The sequence below is a fragment of the Anguilla anguilla genome, chromosome 16 (assembly GCF_013347855.1).
Source record: "Anguilla anguilla isolate fAngAng1 chromosome 16, fAngAng1.pri, whole genome shotgun sequence".
In the NCBI taxonomy this organism is placed as follows: Eukaryota; Metazoa; Chordata; class Actinopteri; order Anguilliformes; family Anguillidae; genus Anguilla; species Anguilla anguilla.
The window spans coordinates 26,875,436-26,889,915 of NC_049216.1; the positions used below are offsets into that span (position 1 = coordinate 26,875,436).

Below are 14,480 nucleotides of genomic sequence, written 5' to 3' on the forward strand. Positions count from 1 at the left end.
GCTTTAGCTCTCAGGATAGCGGCATTATGGGGACTGTAGTTTCTAATGACATCACGCAGGAGGCCGCGCACTCTGGACAGTAAATATCAGTTTGTGTACCCGCTGTCTGTTCTGACGACGGGAAGACGTAGCGTCCGGTTTGTGGGTTTGCGTTTCCGGTTCCCCGTCTCACCCACTGCCGGTCTCTTAGCTGAACCCCCCCATCCCCCCCCCCGCCCCGACTGGACCAAGCCCCTCCAGCCAGCGGGGGACATTGCCGGGGTCTGGCCACGGTGCCCGGGCCGAGGAGGGAGGGGGCCGAGATCTCTGTGACACCAATTTCTCAGCCAAGACCCCTGGCAGACCTTCAGAATGATCGGTGGCCATGTTTTTCTCTCCGTTCGGACTATTGTTTTAAGACCGAAGATGAGAACCAGGGTAATCCAAATGGGTTTGTTGACTTATTCCACTGTTGTTGGCTTCTTTTTTGTCCATCTCTTGCAGAATAAAAGAAGAAACTTTTTTGTTTTAAATCGACGCTGTCAGGATCAGATTAGATTTCTTGTGAACAAGAAAAATAATACTCTTAAGGTCAGTGGTGTCCTTCAGGCTGTCTAACTGGAGACTGAAATGAAGAAATGAATGTAAAGTAAATGTAAAGCGGTTGAAATTGGTTTATCGCCTTGCTACTGAAATTCTTTATTGTGATGCAGCCTGATACTAGCTGTTATTAGTGATGTGGTCTAATACTGGCAGTTTTGATATGGTCTCATGTTTGAGTTTATGTTACGATATAGTCTAATAACTGATTTTATGTTGTGACATAGCATGATCCTCCATGAATTCAGCTCAGCAGTAATTTAGTCTGATCCTGGATTTTCAGTCATGATCTGGTCTAGTTCTGGATTTTCAGTAGTGATGTGGGCTGACCCTGGATTTTCAGTAGTGATGTGGGCTGGTTCTGGATTTTCAATAGTGATGTGGGCTGGTTCTAGATTTTCAGTAGTGATGTGGGCTGGTTCTATATTTTCAGTAGTGATGTGGGCTGGTTCTGGATTTTCAGTAGTGATGTGGGCTGACCCTTGATTTTCAGTAGTGATGTGGACTGATCCTGGATTTTCAGTAGTGATGTGGGCTGACCCTGGATTTTCAGTAGTGATGTGGACTGACCCTTGATTTTCAGTAGTGATGTGGACTGATCCTGGATTTTCAGTAGTGATGTGGGCTGACCCTTGATTTTCAGTAGTGATGTGGGCTGACCCTTGATTTTCAGTAGTGATGTGGACTGATCCTGGATTTTCAGTAGTGATGTGGGCTGACCCTGGATTTTCAGTAGTGATTTGGGCTGGTTCTGAATTTTCAGTAGTGATGTGGACTGATCCTGGATTTTCAGTAGTGATGTGGACTGATCCTGGATTTTCAGTAGTGATGTGGGCTGGTTCTGGATTTTGTGTAATGTGGTAACTGCTGATACTGGAGTTATTTTACGACTGAAACTCAAGGTTATCCATTCTGAAGTGGCCAAACAGTTCCATGCAAACTCATGAAAACTAGCACAAGGTGCATAATGTATTTCTCTGAAATGAAGCGCATCTCTATCCTCTTTAATTGCATTTACATTAGATAAATGAGATCATTCACCCAAGTGCGGGGTGCTTTTATGTATGATATTAATTAAAGAAAGGAGTCATGACAAAAGTTAAGGATGATAAGTAACATCAATGCTGTGGTTTTGTCAACAATGACTGTTATACGTCCTCATTAGCTCTTCAATTAATCTGTCCATTTTTAATGTTGGATTTAATATTAATGTATCCGCGTGGGCTGTGTGTTTATTATTATTGCTAACGTGTGATTGGTTATTTGCAGACCTCATTAATAGGCAGAGATTCCTTTGTTCCAAATGGAATGTAAAACACTGAGGCTAGCTCTGGCAATTAATGCTCAGATGGAATGCTTTCTTATGGTTTCATGTTCTCTGTCTCTAAACTGAAACAATATTGAAATGTTTGAAGCAGAAAGATTTCACAAGAGTATGCCCAGAACATTTTAGCCATATTTTTATTAAACACGTACACACACGCGCACTTGCGCACACACACATGCGCGCACACACACATACTCTCACACACACACACACGCGCACTTGCGCACACACACACATACTCTCACACACACACACACACACACACACATACTCTCACACACACACACAAATACACAAACACGCGCACACACACATGCACATGCACACACAGACACACACACACACACTCTCACGTGCACACACACACGCACACACTCACACACACACTCTCTCTCTCTCACACACACACACACACACACACACCCACACGTGCACACACACTCTCACACACGCGCACACACACACACAAACACACACAAACACACGCACACAGACACATTCTCTCTCTCACACACACACCTACCTCTCTCGCAGCAGTGTGACAGTAGGCTGTCAGGCTGCATGGTGCCCAGTGAGAAGGCTGTGCAGAGGAATGTGAAACATGGCTTCTGTCACGCTGCCCTTTTCAAAGCTGTCATCTCCTCTTGCCTTCCCTGCTCCTGTCAAACCCCCACTCCACCTCTTCCAGCTACCGCTGCGCGTGCTCTCTGTTCTTATACACCACAGGTAGGCAGAGAAGAGAGAGACAGAGAGAGAGAGAGTCTGTGTGTCTGTGTGTGTGCAGGCGAGTGTGTGTGTTTGTGTGTGTGTGTGTACACATTGATGTATGTGTGTGTGTGGGTAGTGTGTGCACGTGCATATGCGTGTTTGTGTACGTGTGTGCGTTCATGTGTGTGTGTGAGGGGGTGAATGAGACTGTGTAACTGTGTTAAAGGGTTGACTTCAGGCAAGTTCTAGCTGAGTGAGGCACTGTTGTCACATCTTTCTCCTAGCCATCTCAGAAACCATGCTCACACACACTTCTGGCTGCTGGAAAGGTGTACTATGAGGACCAACAAGCCGCTGGAACACACACACACACAATGCAGGACATTCTGCAATAAGGGATCTGTTCATTATCTCTTGAACAGGAGAGGACTAGAAAAAGTAGGGCCCTCAACACTCTGAGTGATGAATTATCTTTTTGTTTATACATCCATTTTGAGGTTGGCTACCTTTAAGGGTTCACTAAATACTTGACATAAGGGTCTAAGCAGACCTTATGTTTTTACCTGTAATTGACATGGTGGGGCATTCCAGTGTGAGACCTGACGAAGGCCAGTAGGGGCAGAAATTCTTTTCACAGGCATAGCTGGAGCAGTGTTCCACAGGATGTGCATGTAACTATTTCTAAAAATGAGTAATAACAATGTGATTTACTAAATTTACTGCAGAGTATATGAGTTTTGCATTTTGGATCCGTTTGAGGGCCAAAGCCAATAGTGTCTTGTGAAACCACAAAAAAAAAAAAAAATGAAATTCTCAGTCATTGAAACAGAGACAGAACTTATAACTAAGAATCCTTATGATAGTAAAAATAACCTGCAGCACCCCTGAATGTTTACATGATATATTTTTCGTTTTTGAATGACTTATAGTAACATCTGCAGTGATTTCTGCAGTCCGTAAGCCCACAATAAGAATTTGGATAAAAGTGTTTGGGCAGAAATTACCATAAGCAATCCTTTTGTCCGTACAGAGGAGGCATTGGGGGGCTCATTTCCATAATGACTTCCATTCATTTAGAACTTCTTGCATGAAAATGATGCAGCACAATAGATATTTGTGTTAATTGTGTCACCATTCCTGCCATCTACATTTTAATTGCTTTGTGTGCCATTGTTTTCTCTAATGCCGTGTGCAGACCCTGCACAGTCAGGCTTCTCATCGCTTTAATTAAGAAAGCTGTTCGTCCGTGTCTCCTGCCTCCACCACAACAACGAAGAGGCGAGGATGCTGTCCTGGAGCTGCACTTTCCAGTGTCACCTCTTACTTACTTAGAACCATGCCCATCAGCTTCTTATTGTCTTTAGCGCATGATTCACAAACAGCGGACACTTGGCAAAGAAAGGATTATTCCCCTGCTCTTCCTTCTCCCCCTTCCTTCCACAGTCCCACTTTAACACTCCCACTCTAACACTTTCACTCCCACTCTCACTCTAACACTCTCACAATGACACTTTCAACCTTACACTCTCACTTTAACACTCAAACTCCCACTCTTACACTCCCACTCTAGCACTCTCACATCCCCACTCCTAATCTAACACTCCCACTCCCATTCTTACACTCCCACTCTAACACTCTGACTCTAACACTCCGATTCTAGCACTCACTCCCAGGCTGCACTTGCTCACTTGTGACCGTGCTGTCAGCCACTTCCACTTCCTCATGCCCACTGCCACACTCCCACACACTCTCTTCCAACTGGAATTCTTTCACTCTCTCACTCTCTCACCCTTACTTCAGACTCCCACTCTCACATGCCCACACTCCCACTCCCACTCACAACCCTGCTCCCACTCCCAAGTTCCACACCGCTCCTGTTCCAGCACACAACGCATCTGTAATTTACACAAAATGGAGGAGCATCCGAAGGGTACGCTTCCGTAAAGAGATTAGCCTGGATTTGGGTTGTAAGAAGGTGAAATGCGCTATTACCGCTGGTAACACCCATTCAGTTTCTTAACTTACCCCCCCACCCCACACACACAATTACCCTGGGCCATCAGTGCAGAGCAGTGGTCTGTGAAGAAATTCCCAATATCTAAATTTACACACTGTATCAATCTTGTTTAATAGACTGGAAAGCTTATTGCTCCGCTGCGGAGCGGTGAGAGAGGCCAGCGGTGATAAATTGCGCGGGCCGTGCGACAGCCGCCCGTGATGTATAATGAAATATTTATGATTTATCCCGGCTAATAAACTGAAATGAAGTGCGTGATGTATGGGAGCAGATGGGCCCACTATTGACGCTGGGCTCCTCGGCGGAGAGAGGGAGAGAGAGAGAGAGAGAGAGAGGGGAGAGAGGGGAGAAAAAGATGCTGCGGGGAAGGAGAGAGAAAGGATGGATGAAAGGGGGATGAGGGTGGAGGAATGTATGCGCCTGCCTTTGTTCAGTAAGGCGCTGATGGAGAGGCTTTTATTTTTGCGCCTAAGATAGAGAAATGAATCACGTTGGGTGAGCGCGGGTCTGCCACGCTCCCGTTGTTATGCAGACGCTGGTATTTATTTTTCCTCTCTCCTGGTAATTGAATCATTGATGCATGAGTTTATCAGGTTTTTTTTCTGCGGGGTCTGGTTTCAGCGGCTGCAGGTGGCGGCCGCCTTGTCCTTGCGGGCACGTGTTGTGTCCTTAATGATGTCAGCGGGGGGGGGGGGGGGGGGGCGGAGCCGGACGGCCGTTCTGGCACAGGCCAGCTGCCGCGCGTCGTCCTCCGCTCGCATCAGTCATGACTGGCTGCACCGCGGCACGCGTTTAACCTATCCGCTGCCCCCTCGCCCCGCACGCAATAACCGGCCCCCACGCGGGGCCCCCGCCTCGCCCGCACGCGTCTGTTATGGGGATGCGGTGACCCCCGCCCGGCCCGCACCCTCGTCCCAAACCCGTCTTCCACCGCTACACCTGGTTCCTGAAACTCAGTCACTCATGGCTGTCCTGTCCACCGGCTTTGTGTGTGTTTGTGTGTGTGTGTGTGTGGTTCATTGTGTGTATGTGTGAGTGTGCGTGCGTGTGTGTGTCTGTGTGTGTATGGAGGCGGGTGAGCGTGAGCGTGCATGTGCGTGTGGGGTGGTGAGGGTGAGTGTGTGGGGGGGGAAGCAGAGTGCTGTTCAGCTGATCAGTGTGTGGGAAAAGTGATTAAGGGGAACTCCAGCTGAGCAGCTCCCAGCAATTTACCCAGGAGATGGAGGCAGAAGAGGTTCAATACTGCCTATTATTAGAGATGAGAGGAGAATGCATCACATCCAGGGTGCTGGACCTCGGTGTGCCTCCAGAAAGCCACTGAACATTGGCTCTCATTCACTGAGAGATGGAGCACTCACTTATTCATGCAGACCAGGTCTGTATTGAGTTTGATTTTGTGAGTCTTACTGCGTAGTCACTTCCAGAACTGTGTGGCTTAGTGACACTGCCAGGCAATGCAAACTGCTCAATTTTTAATGACTTATAGTTTGCAGAAGAGGTTGTGTGTGTGTGTGTGTGTGTGTGTGGAGGGGTGTGTGTTTGTGTATGTGTGAGAGTGTCTGAGCGTCTGAGGGAGAGCGAGGGAGAGAGAGAGAGATGGGGAACTGATCTGTTGATACTCTTTGTACGACTCCTTGCCTTCCCGTTTCTGATGGCAGATTCTGTGCTGCTTCTTTCCGCAGGGGACACAGCGGCCTACATGGATGGCGTGTACTGGATCAAGGGCCGCACGTCCGTGGACATCATCAAGTGCGGCGGCTACAAGATTAGCGCCCTTGAGGTGGAGAGGCACCTGCTGGCCCACCCGGATATTGCAGGTAAATGGCTGTTAACCCCTGTGTCATATGAGCATGATGTTAGCGATATTAGCGGGAAAAAAGTCAGTTTATCATGAGTCAGTGCCCCAAGGAGAATCACCATTCAGCTGTGAATGTTTGAATAGTATGGTCTGCTGTTAGCCCCCCTGCCTTTAACATGCCTCCCTCTCGCTCACCCTGGGCTTGTCCCGCCCTCAGACGTGGCTGTGATTGGTGCGCGGGACGCTGTCTGGGGTCAGAAGGTGACCGCTGTGGTGCAGCTGAAGCAGGGGACGAGCCTGACGCTGCAGGAGCTGAAGACCTGGGCCAGGTGAGGAGGCTCTGTGGGGAGAGCGTGATGTCGCCCTCTAGTGGCGGGAGTCTAAATGTGTGCGGACCGCATCACGATTCACCTTTATATAATTCAAATGACAAGTGTGATTTGAGTTTCACGCGGTTAGCTGGAGCACCAATGCTTGAATCATATGTTTCATGTGAACATTTTTTTAGAATGTCAGTTTAGCCTGTGGAAAAGAGGTGGTTGGTTGCCTTAATGAAATGGAGACTCCAGCAGCAGGGTTGTGCTGATGGGTGGGGCAGTAGAGAGAGAGGAAGTGTGAAGCAGGCATCCTGATGGTGCTCCAGCCAGTCCAGAAGGCACGGTGCTGGTGTGACTGCCTCCTCTGCTCTGGCTTCTGTTTTTAAATGTCACTCGTGTTTGGTTTGCCCCCAACACAGACACTGGCAGGAGGCACATGTCTCCTTTCAAAGAGATGGCCTAGGGCACTCTCTCCCACTCCTTCACTCACTCTCTCTCCCTCCCCCTCTTTATTTGACCCTTACTGTTTCTGTCTCCCCTTGCCTTCTTTGTTCTCTACCTCCCTCTCTTTCTTTCTCCCTCTCTCAGTTTTTCCACTGCACTCTCCTGCTCCCCATCTCTCCCGCTTTCTCTCTCTCCCTCCCTCACCCTTTCTCTCCCCCTCTCTCGCCCTCTTTCTCCCCCTCCCTCACCCTTTCTCTCTCTCACTCCCTCACTCTTTGTGCCTCTCCCTTCTCATCTCCCTCTCTGCATCTGTCTCTCAGTGAAGCACTGCTGCTGCATGTAGCTGAAGCAGGGAGCAGGGCGAGAAGGGTGATGCTCCTGGTTAATTTTCATGGGTCTGGTTCCAGCTTGAAATTGTCACCCCTCATTGGCCCATTCCACTCATGGGCGGTACCTCAGGGGTGCTGAGGCAGGAAGCAGGGTGGGGTGGGTGATGTCCCTGCCCCCCTCACCCATGGGCGGTGCCTCGGGGGTACTGGTGCAGGGGGCAGGGGGCAGGGAGTTGGTTGGGGAGGTGATGGAGAACCCAGTAGATGCTCACTCCTCAATGCCCTCTTTGCTGCTGTCACTCTCAATCTCTGTCAGACAGAACAGGACCTCTCACTCGCATAGAAGAGATGGATTTGTGTACTTAGAGACAACACTCAGACACACACACACAAACACGCACGCACTCACACAGGCACACACTCTCACACACACACTCACGCAGATGCACACACACTCACTCACACACTCACTCTCGCACTCACACACACACACACACACACACACACACAGACACTCGCTCTCGCACTCACTCTCACAGACACACACACACACACACACACACACACACACACACTCAAGCAGGCAGGCAGGCAGGCAGACAGACATGACTGCATGCACGCCAAGGCATAATGCTTAATTGTGTAGAAAGAGGGGAGCAATCCTGCGATGTACGCTCTGGCTTTTTATAAACAGAGCCGCGCGCAGGAACAGTAGGACAGTTTATTGTGTTGAAGGTCTTCGCTGGCAGCTCAGAAATGTTAAAAAGGCTGCAGACACAAAGGCTTTCTGCCGCAGCCGTGCTGTTGGTGTCTGGGAACGGGAGGCGTTTAATTAACACAGCCTGCTGTTTTGCCTCAGTTTTTTTCTGCTTTTATTATGCTGTTTTTGTGCTCGCCAAACGCAAGGAATTGCCTCGAGGTCTTTTTGAAACGTAACTGAGATGCACCGGAAAGCCGCAGAAAGGCGTTTGCTTGTCTGTGCTGAGGGGAAATGGCGGTGCTTATTCACGTCGGTGAGCGTGTGTGGTTCGGCGCAGTCACACGGCGGCGTCCGCGGTGTTTTCCAGAGAGCGCATGCCGTCCTACACCATCCCCACCGGCCTGGTCCTGGTGGACGAGATGCCCCGGAACCAGATGGGAAAGGTCAACAAGAAGGACCTGCTGAAGATGTTCTTCCCCAGCTAAGGAGGCTTCTGACTGCTTCTCTGCTGCCCCGGGGACAGCCACCACTGGAGTCTCCGCTAGTCCTGCAGCTCCAGACAGGGTGGGGGCGACTACCACAAACACACCGGGAACAGGATGGCTGGATCCGTTTGGGGTGAAGGCTACTCACACGGCTCAGTGGGTTCCCTGACAGACAGACAGGACAGACGGACAGAGCAGCATGCGGGTGACACTCCTCACAGGAGGGAGTGTTCTGCTGACCAGGGTCCAGGCCAGACAGCACTCCCAAAACTCCCTTCCACACCGTCAGCACACCTCCATTACAACCTCCATTCTGTCCTCCTGACAGACCAGCCAATCACAGTGACCGCACACGCTGAACTCACCAGCCAATCACAGTGACCGCACACGCTCAACTCACCAGCCAATCACAGTGACCGCACACGCTCAACTCACCACCCACCCAGTGACCAGACTCATTCAGTTCACCACCTGCTCTGTGACTGCACACGTTCAATTCAACTCTCTCACACAGACACAGTTTGGTGTTTATGATCTTAGTTGTTGGAGTGAAAATGTCGCCTTAGGAAATGAGACCTTAGACACTTACTTATGCCCCAAAAACATAAGTGATGTCATATGGTTAAATAAATATCTGTTTTTAAAGTGTGTGGGAGTCTGTATTTCCTAATATGATCTGGCTGTCTACCTGTTGAGATTCGTGAGGTCAGCTCAGTATGTGAACCACAAGGCAAAACTGGAATTGTTTGGATTCATTGTTTTACCAGTGCAATGTCTGATAATTTATTAATGCGCTTCATTTACAGCAAGCAGTGTCTGTAAAGGTCACTGCAGCCTGATCTGAATGTGTTTTAGGAAGCCTACCCCCTCTCTCGTGGTACTGTCTGCAGCAGGCTGTGCCCAGTGCGAGCCGGCTGTGTGTTATTCTAGTCCGGTGTGAGATGAGCCCTTCTCTGTGAGCTTCAGTGCATATGTCATTTTGACAGTCGGGGGAAAAAAACAGTGGAAGGAGCGGATTACCCACAGCGAGTCCTGTCAAAACACGGGCTTCTGCTCCTGGCCCGCGGTCCTGAGCCCGGCCCGGTCCTGGAGGGGCGCTGGGCGGGAAAGGGCAGCCGTGTCTGTGAGGGGGGGAGGGGCCCAGCAGGGGGGGGGGGGCTCGGACCCGCCACCCGGCTAATTAAGACTGCAGAGGAGCTCAGGTGAACGATGGCGCGCCCGGGCCGGCTGCATTACTGGTTATCTCCCGTAAATTAACTTCTAACATCCGCGCGTACCGCCGCCATAAATCACCACAATTACTCCCCGCGCCTGCCCCCACCCTGTGCCCACGCCGCCCCGCCCCGCGGCGGGCATCGGGCACAGCGCCAGCGCCGGAGCGGCACGGGGAGCGGCTCGACCCGAAGCTGTGACTCCCCGAGTCTCCGCACCGAGACAGCGAGAGAAAAACCGAGAGAAAAAGCCTCCCTCCCTCCTTTCCCTCCCTCCCCCCCTCCCTCCATCCCGCTGCCCGCAGCCACCAGAGACCTGATTAAGAGAGCAGGGCTATCGATCTGGGGCCGGGCCGAGCAGGATGGATGTGCAGGGAGGGCTGCAGTGGCAGCGGTGGATGGGCGCCCCGCTCGGGCCGGGGGGGGGGCGGGGGGGGGGGAGGTGTCTCCTGGATGATGGAGTGCGTGCGGCCTTGGCGAAGCACCATGGGACCTCGGCTGGCCGCTCGTTGGAGTGTGGAGGAGGAGGAGGAGGAAGAGGCCGTCTGCAGAAGACTGCTTATTGGGCCTCGGGGACCCCGGAGGGGGCGGGGTTTGCAGGGGGTTGGGGAGGTGGCCTCCAGGGAGAGGCGGAGCCGCACGTTCCCCGGCTGAGCTGGTCTCCACGCCCACTGCAGTTAGCGTGCGGTCCCACGGGCACGCCGGCCTCCACCATGGGGGCAGTGCGGAGGAGGAAGTGGCACTTCTGTCAGACAGCACGCTGGAGTAGGGGCTTGTAATTAGCCTGACCAGGGTTTGTCTTTGTGCTTCAGTACAGGTATGTTTTATTTGAATTATCGTAAATTCATGAGCCATAATAATGCAAGACTACTGTTTTCATGAATGATGATTAAATAAATGGGTTTCTCAGAAGACCTGATCACTATAATGCCTGAACTGTGAGTACAGCTGTAGGTTAATATTAACATTCTTGCCACAGCTGTCACAGGGGAAATGGAAAATAGTATTTAATGGTGGTTGACATTGATATTAATTCAATATTAATTACGTCCGGCCACAGTGTCCATGTCGTCAGGCTCTGATTCGAGCTCTTCGTGATAATAGTTTATTTGGAGAGATGTAGGAGAAAACTAAATGACCACAAGCAAGTTAAGCGAATGGATTTGGACGCACAATCCAGGTTTTTCGGAGAATACAGATTTGAGAGAGCTCTGTGCTTTGGGGGTGACAGAGGATAATTGCTCCCCCACTTGAGGCAGTATTTCTGCTAAACTAAACTAACTAAAATGGGAGCAACTGAAGTGTGTGTGTGTGTGTGTGTGTGTGTGTGACAGAGAGATTGAGAGAGAGGGAGAGATGGAGAGAGCGTGTGTTTGTGTGGGTGGCACTTCTTGCCTTCAATGGACTGAAGATCTGGTTTGAAACTTTTGAGAAGCCGATCAATATTAAATTACCATGTCCCTGCCCTCATAACTCTGAACGCTCAACAATGGGAGAGACAAGGTCGTCGGAGAATAAATAGTAGGCAGGCCAGCTAATGATCTATCATTCTGGACAAGCACAGGCACCCTGAAGCTGGCTGGCAGACACCGCCATTAATAAAACCTGCTGGAAACCTGATCCATACCTGTGATGGATGATCGGAGCCACTAATACTATAAAACACCTGGCCATCATTCTCAGAAAGGTGCACCTGACCCGATCCCTTCACACCACCTTTTACCTGGCTGGAGGAAAAAAGAAAACACTGTTTTTATACAGGCAAGTTCCTGTGGAACTTTGGAATATTCTTATAAAGAACCTTATGTGCAACTTCCATGTATTTTATTTTATCTTTACTATAGCGAAACTCAGATAGCCCGTGGAGGGGATCATTGTTCATTGATAAATAGATAGGATCCCAATCTGGTGTTAAATCAGTGAGTCAGCGGGTGCCTTGGCTCTGTGGAGTAATGGAAGGTATTCATTATTGACTGGGTTTACGGTCCCTGAAGTGTGTGTGTCCCCCCCCCCTCAGCTCAGCAGTTACTCGGGGTTCCCAGTCTCCTTAATGGAGGAGTTTGTGTGGATCGTCTGCATGGACGCATGTATCAATACCTACGCATTGATCTGAACTCGCTCTCATCAATCTTCCCATTGATTGACTTTTCGTGCAGCTGCATGTGCGTGGAATATGGCCGACGAGTCCCTCTGCTGTCCCTTGCTCTGTTGCCATGGTGAACTGCCCTTGACCCTTCATGGGGTCCTCAGCTGGATGGGGCAAATTTGTACCGCCAAAAGTAGAGAGAAATGGAAAGTGGCTCGGCTCAACTCTCTTGGAGGAAGAGGAGTGGATTTGCGCGTAGAGGTGTCCGAAGACATGCCTGCACGTCGCACCGAAGGCTGGTGTTTACGCAGAGGCGCCCCACGTGCCCGAACATAAATCACGCGGAGGGCCCAGGGATGGCCACACTCCCGAGGTCCGTGTAATTACAAAGCTGACATTTAAACAGGACCCAGCCATATTTCACACCAGCGCACGCTTCGCTCGCCGCTGAGCGTGCCGCGGAGTAGATGTAAAAGAAAAAGAAAAAAAAAATCAATGAAGAGGTAAAATGCATTCTAATGCTCCGTTAATGGACCGGGGTATTAATTATTCAAAGGCTCCCTTTTTATCCGCGCGTTAAAATGGCAGCTGGGAGGAAGGATGTGGAGCGTTGTGGCGCGGCCCCGACGCACGCCGGGTCTTCATTAGTGTTCCGCCACCAGAGGTGATCGCTGTCCAAACCGCTCGTGTCCCCCCCCCTCCCCCCTGCCCATCCACCCACTGCATTTTCAGCGTGTGTGAGGGGCTTTGGCAAAACACTGACTCAGACCCCTGTGCTGAAAAAAGTTTTAGCTTTTTATTTTTTATATATAAGCACATATTGGTATAAATGTATTCATATATAAATTTAGCTTTGTAATGTTCGACCTGATATAAAGATGAAAACTAGCCATTATGAATTTTCCTTTAGGCCACAGGCCAAGCATTTGAATTCTAAAGTCAACAAATTTGCTGAGGACTGTTGTCCCACACAGTTAGCTAAACACATTTGTAGGTCATTCAGTTGATGCATTTTACTATTAAGCAGGCTATTGCCTCTGTATTTCTTCTGTTGAAAGTAACAAGCCAGTGAGCTAATCTCATACATATCTTACCAGTATTATAGTGCATCGCAGTGACTGTCAAAAGTGTTGCAACTTTAAAATGATAGACTGTGTATTGCATCGATTTTTCTACCGCTTCAAGAAGTAGTCGATGCACCAGTGTTGACGGTGGAAGAGTGTGAAGGCCCTGCATTAATGAGTTTTAAAAAGATTTTGCTTTGATGGGATTTGAAGTACTCAATGATAACGTTAGGGAAAATTATGTGTCTCCTATATCACATTCCTCAATCGATTGTAGCCACTGCACCCAGTGTTGGCCGTGTTCTCCGACCAATTAAAGAAAATCATTTGGTGTCATAACATATTCTTCAAAGTTTTTGTAACCTTGTTGACCTCTTCGTGTGTGTGTGTGTGTGTATGTGTGCTGGCTGCAACATCAATACAAAGAGGAATATCAGCCGAACATACCGCTTCACTAACCCCCTATCGATCAAGCGTAGAACATCTTACTGCCGGTGAATTCAGAAGCGCGTGGGACAGTCGAAATTCCTCTGTGGCCGACTGTCGCCGTGCGTAACCGCCATGCCCTGAATGTGTGACAGGATTTGTAATGACGCTGTAGCAGGGCTGCGTACAAATTGATTTGACTTGATTTATTACTCCTTTCACCATCTCAGCCCCCTCCCCATTCAGACACATAGTCAAATAAACGCATGCATACGCACGCATACACACACACACACACACACACACACACACACATGCATATGCACGCACACACACATGCATACGCACGCACACACACACACACAGACACACACATGCATACGCGCGCACACACACGCACACAAATGAAATGAAATCTCATCTACTAACATGCCACTGGCAGGGAACATCTGTCTTTGGGTCTCCCTGCCACAGAGCGTTAGAGTCAAGGCTGGGTGCGCACTACAGCGGCCTGTCTCTGAAAGGCCTGCAGGCAGAACAGCCACGTCCCTGTGGGTTCGGGCGTCCAAGCAGAAACTCGTCTTTCGGTCCGTCTCGTGCCCCCCTCTCATTGTCTCCCAGTGAAGTCAAAGACATTTAAGGGCTACCATTTTTTTTTTCTTTCACATTCACATTCCTTTCTGTTTGCATTCTGCGAAGCTGGTGTTTACTTCGAACCAGCGACGCGATCCGCTATCAAATGGGCCCGCCGTTCCCTCAGCCTCTGCCTTATTGACTGGCTTTAATATTCTCTGAGCTTGGACTGTTTACCTTGTCTCAGTTCAGTTCAGTTCTTCATTACGGAACCGAGGTGGAATCCTGTCAGTCGGCACAGCCGGCACAACCTGTCAGTCGGGCTGTGCGCGCGAACGGACGGTCTGCTTGTGCAAACGGCGGACAGATAACGGGCGAGAAAGCGGTGCTTAATCCCGCTCTGCGGCCGAGAGACG

General features: G+C 49.8%; 1 protein-coding gene across 1 annotated transcript in view; it reads left to right on the forward strand.

Moving 5' to 3' along the window:
• acsf3 (acyl-CoA synthetase family member 3) overlaps positions 1 to 9,353 on the forward strand; it is a 32,633-nt gene extending 23,280 nt beyond the window's left edge. The window contains exons 8-10 of the mRNA XM_035396775.1: positions 6,314 to 6,448; positions 6,647 to 6,758; positions 8,587 to 9,353. Coding sequence (XP_035252666.1) covers positions 6,314 to 6,448; positions 6,647 to 6,758; positions 8,587 to 8,704 — 365 coding nt within the window. The 3' untranslated portion in view covers positions 8,705 to 9,353. The remainder of the gene's footprint in view (positions 1 to 6,313; positions 6,449 to 6,646; positions 6,759 to 8,586) is intronic.
• Positions 9,354 to 14,480: the final 5,127 nt, after the last annotated feature.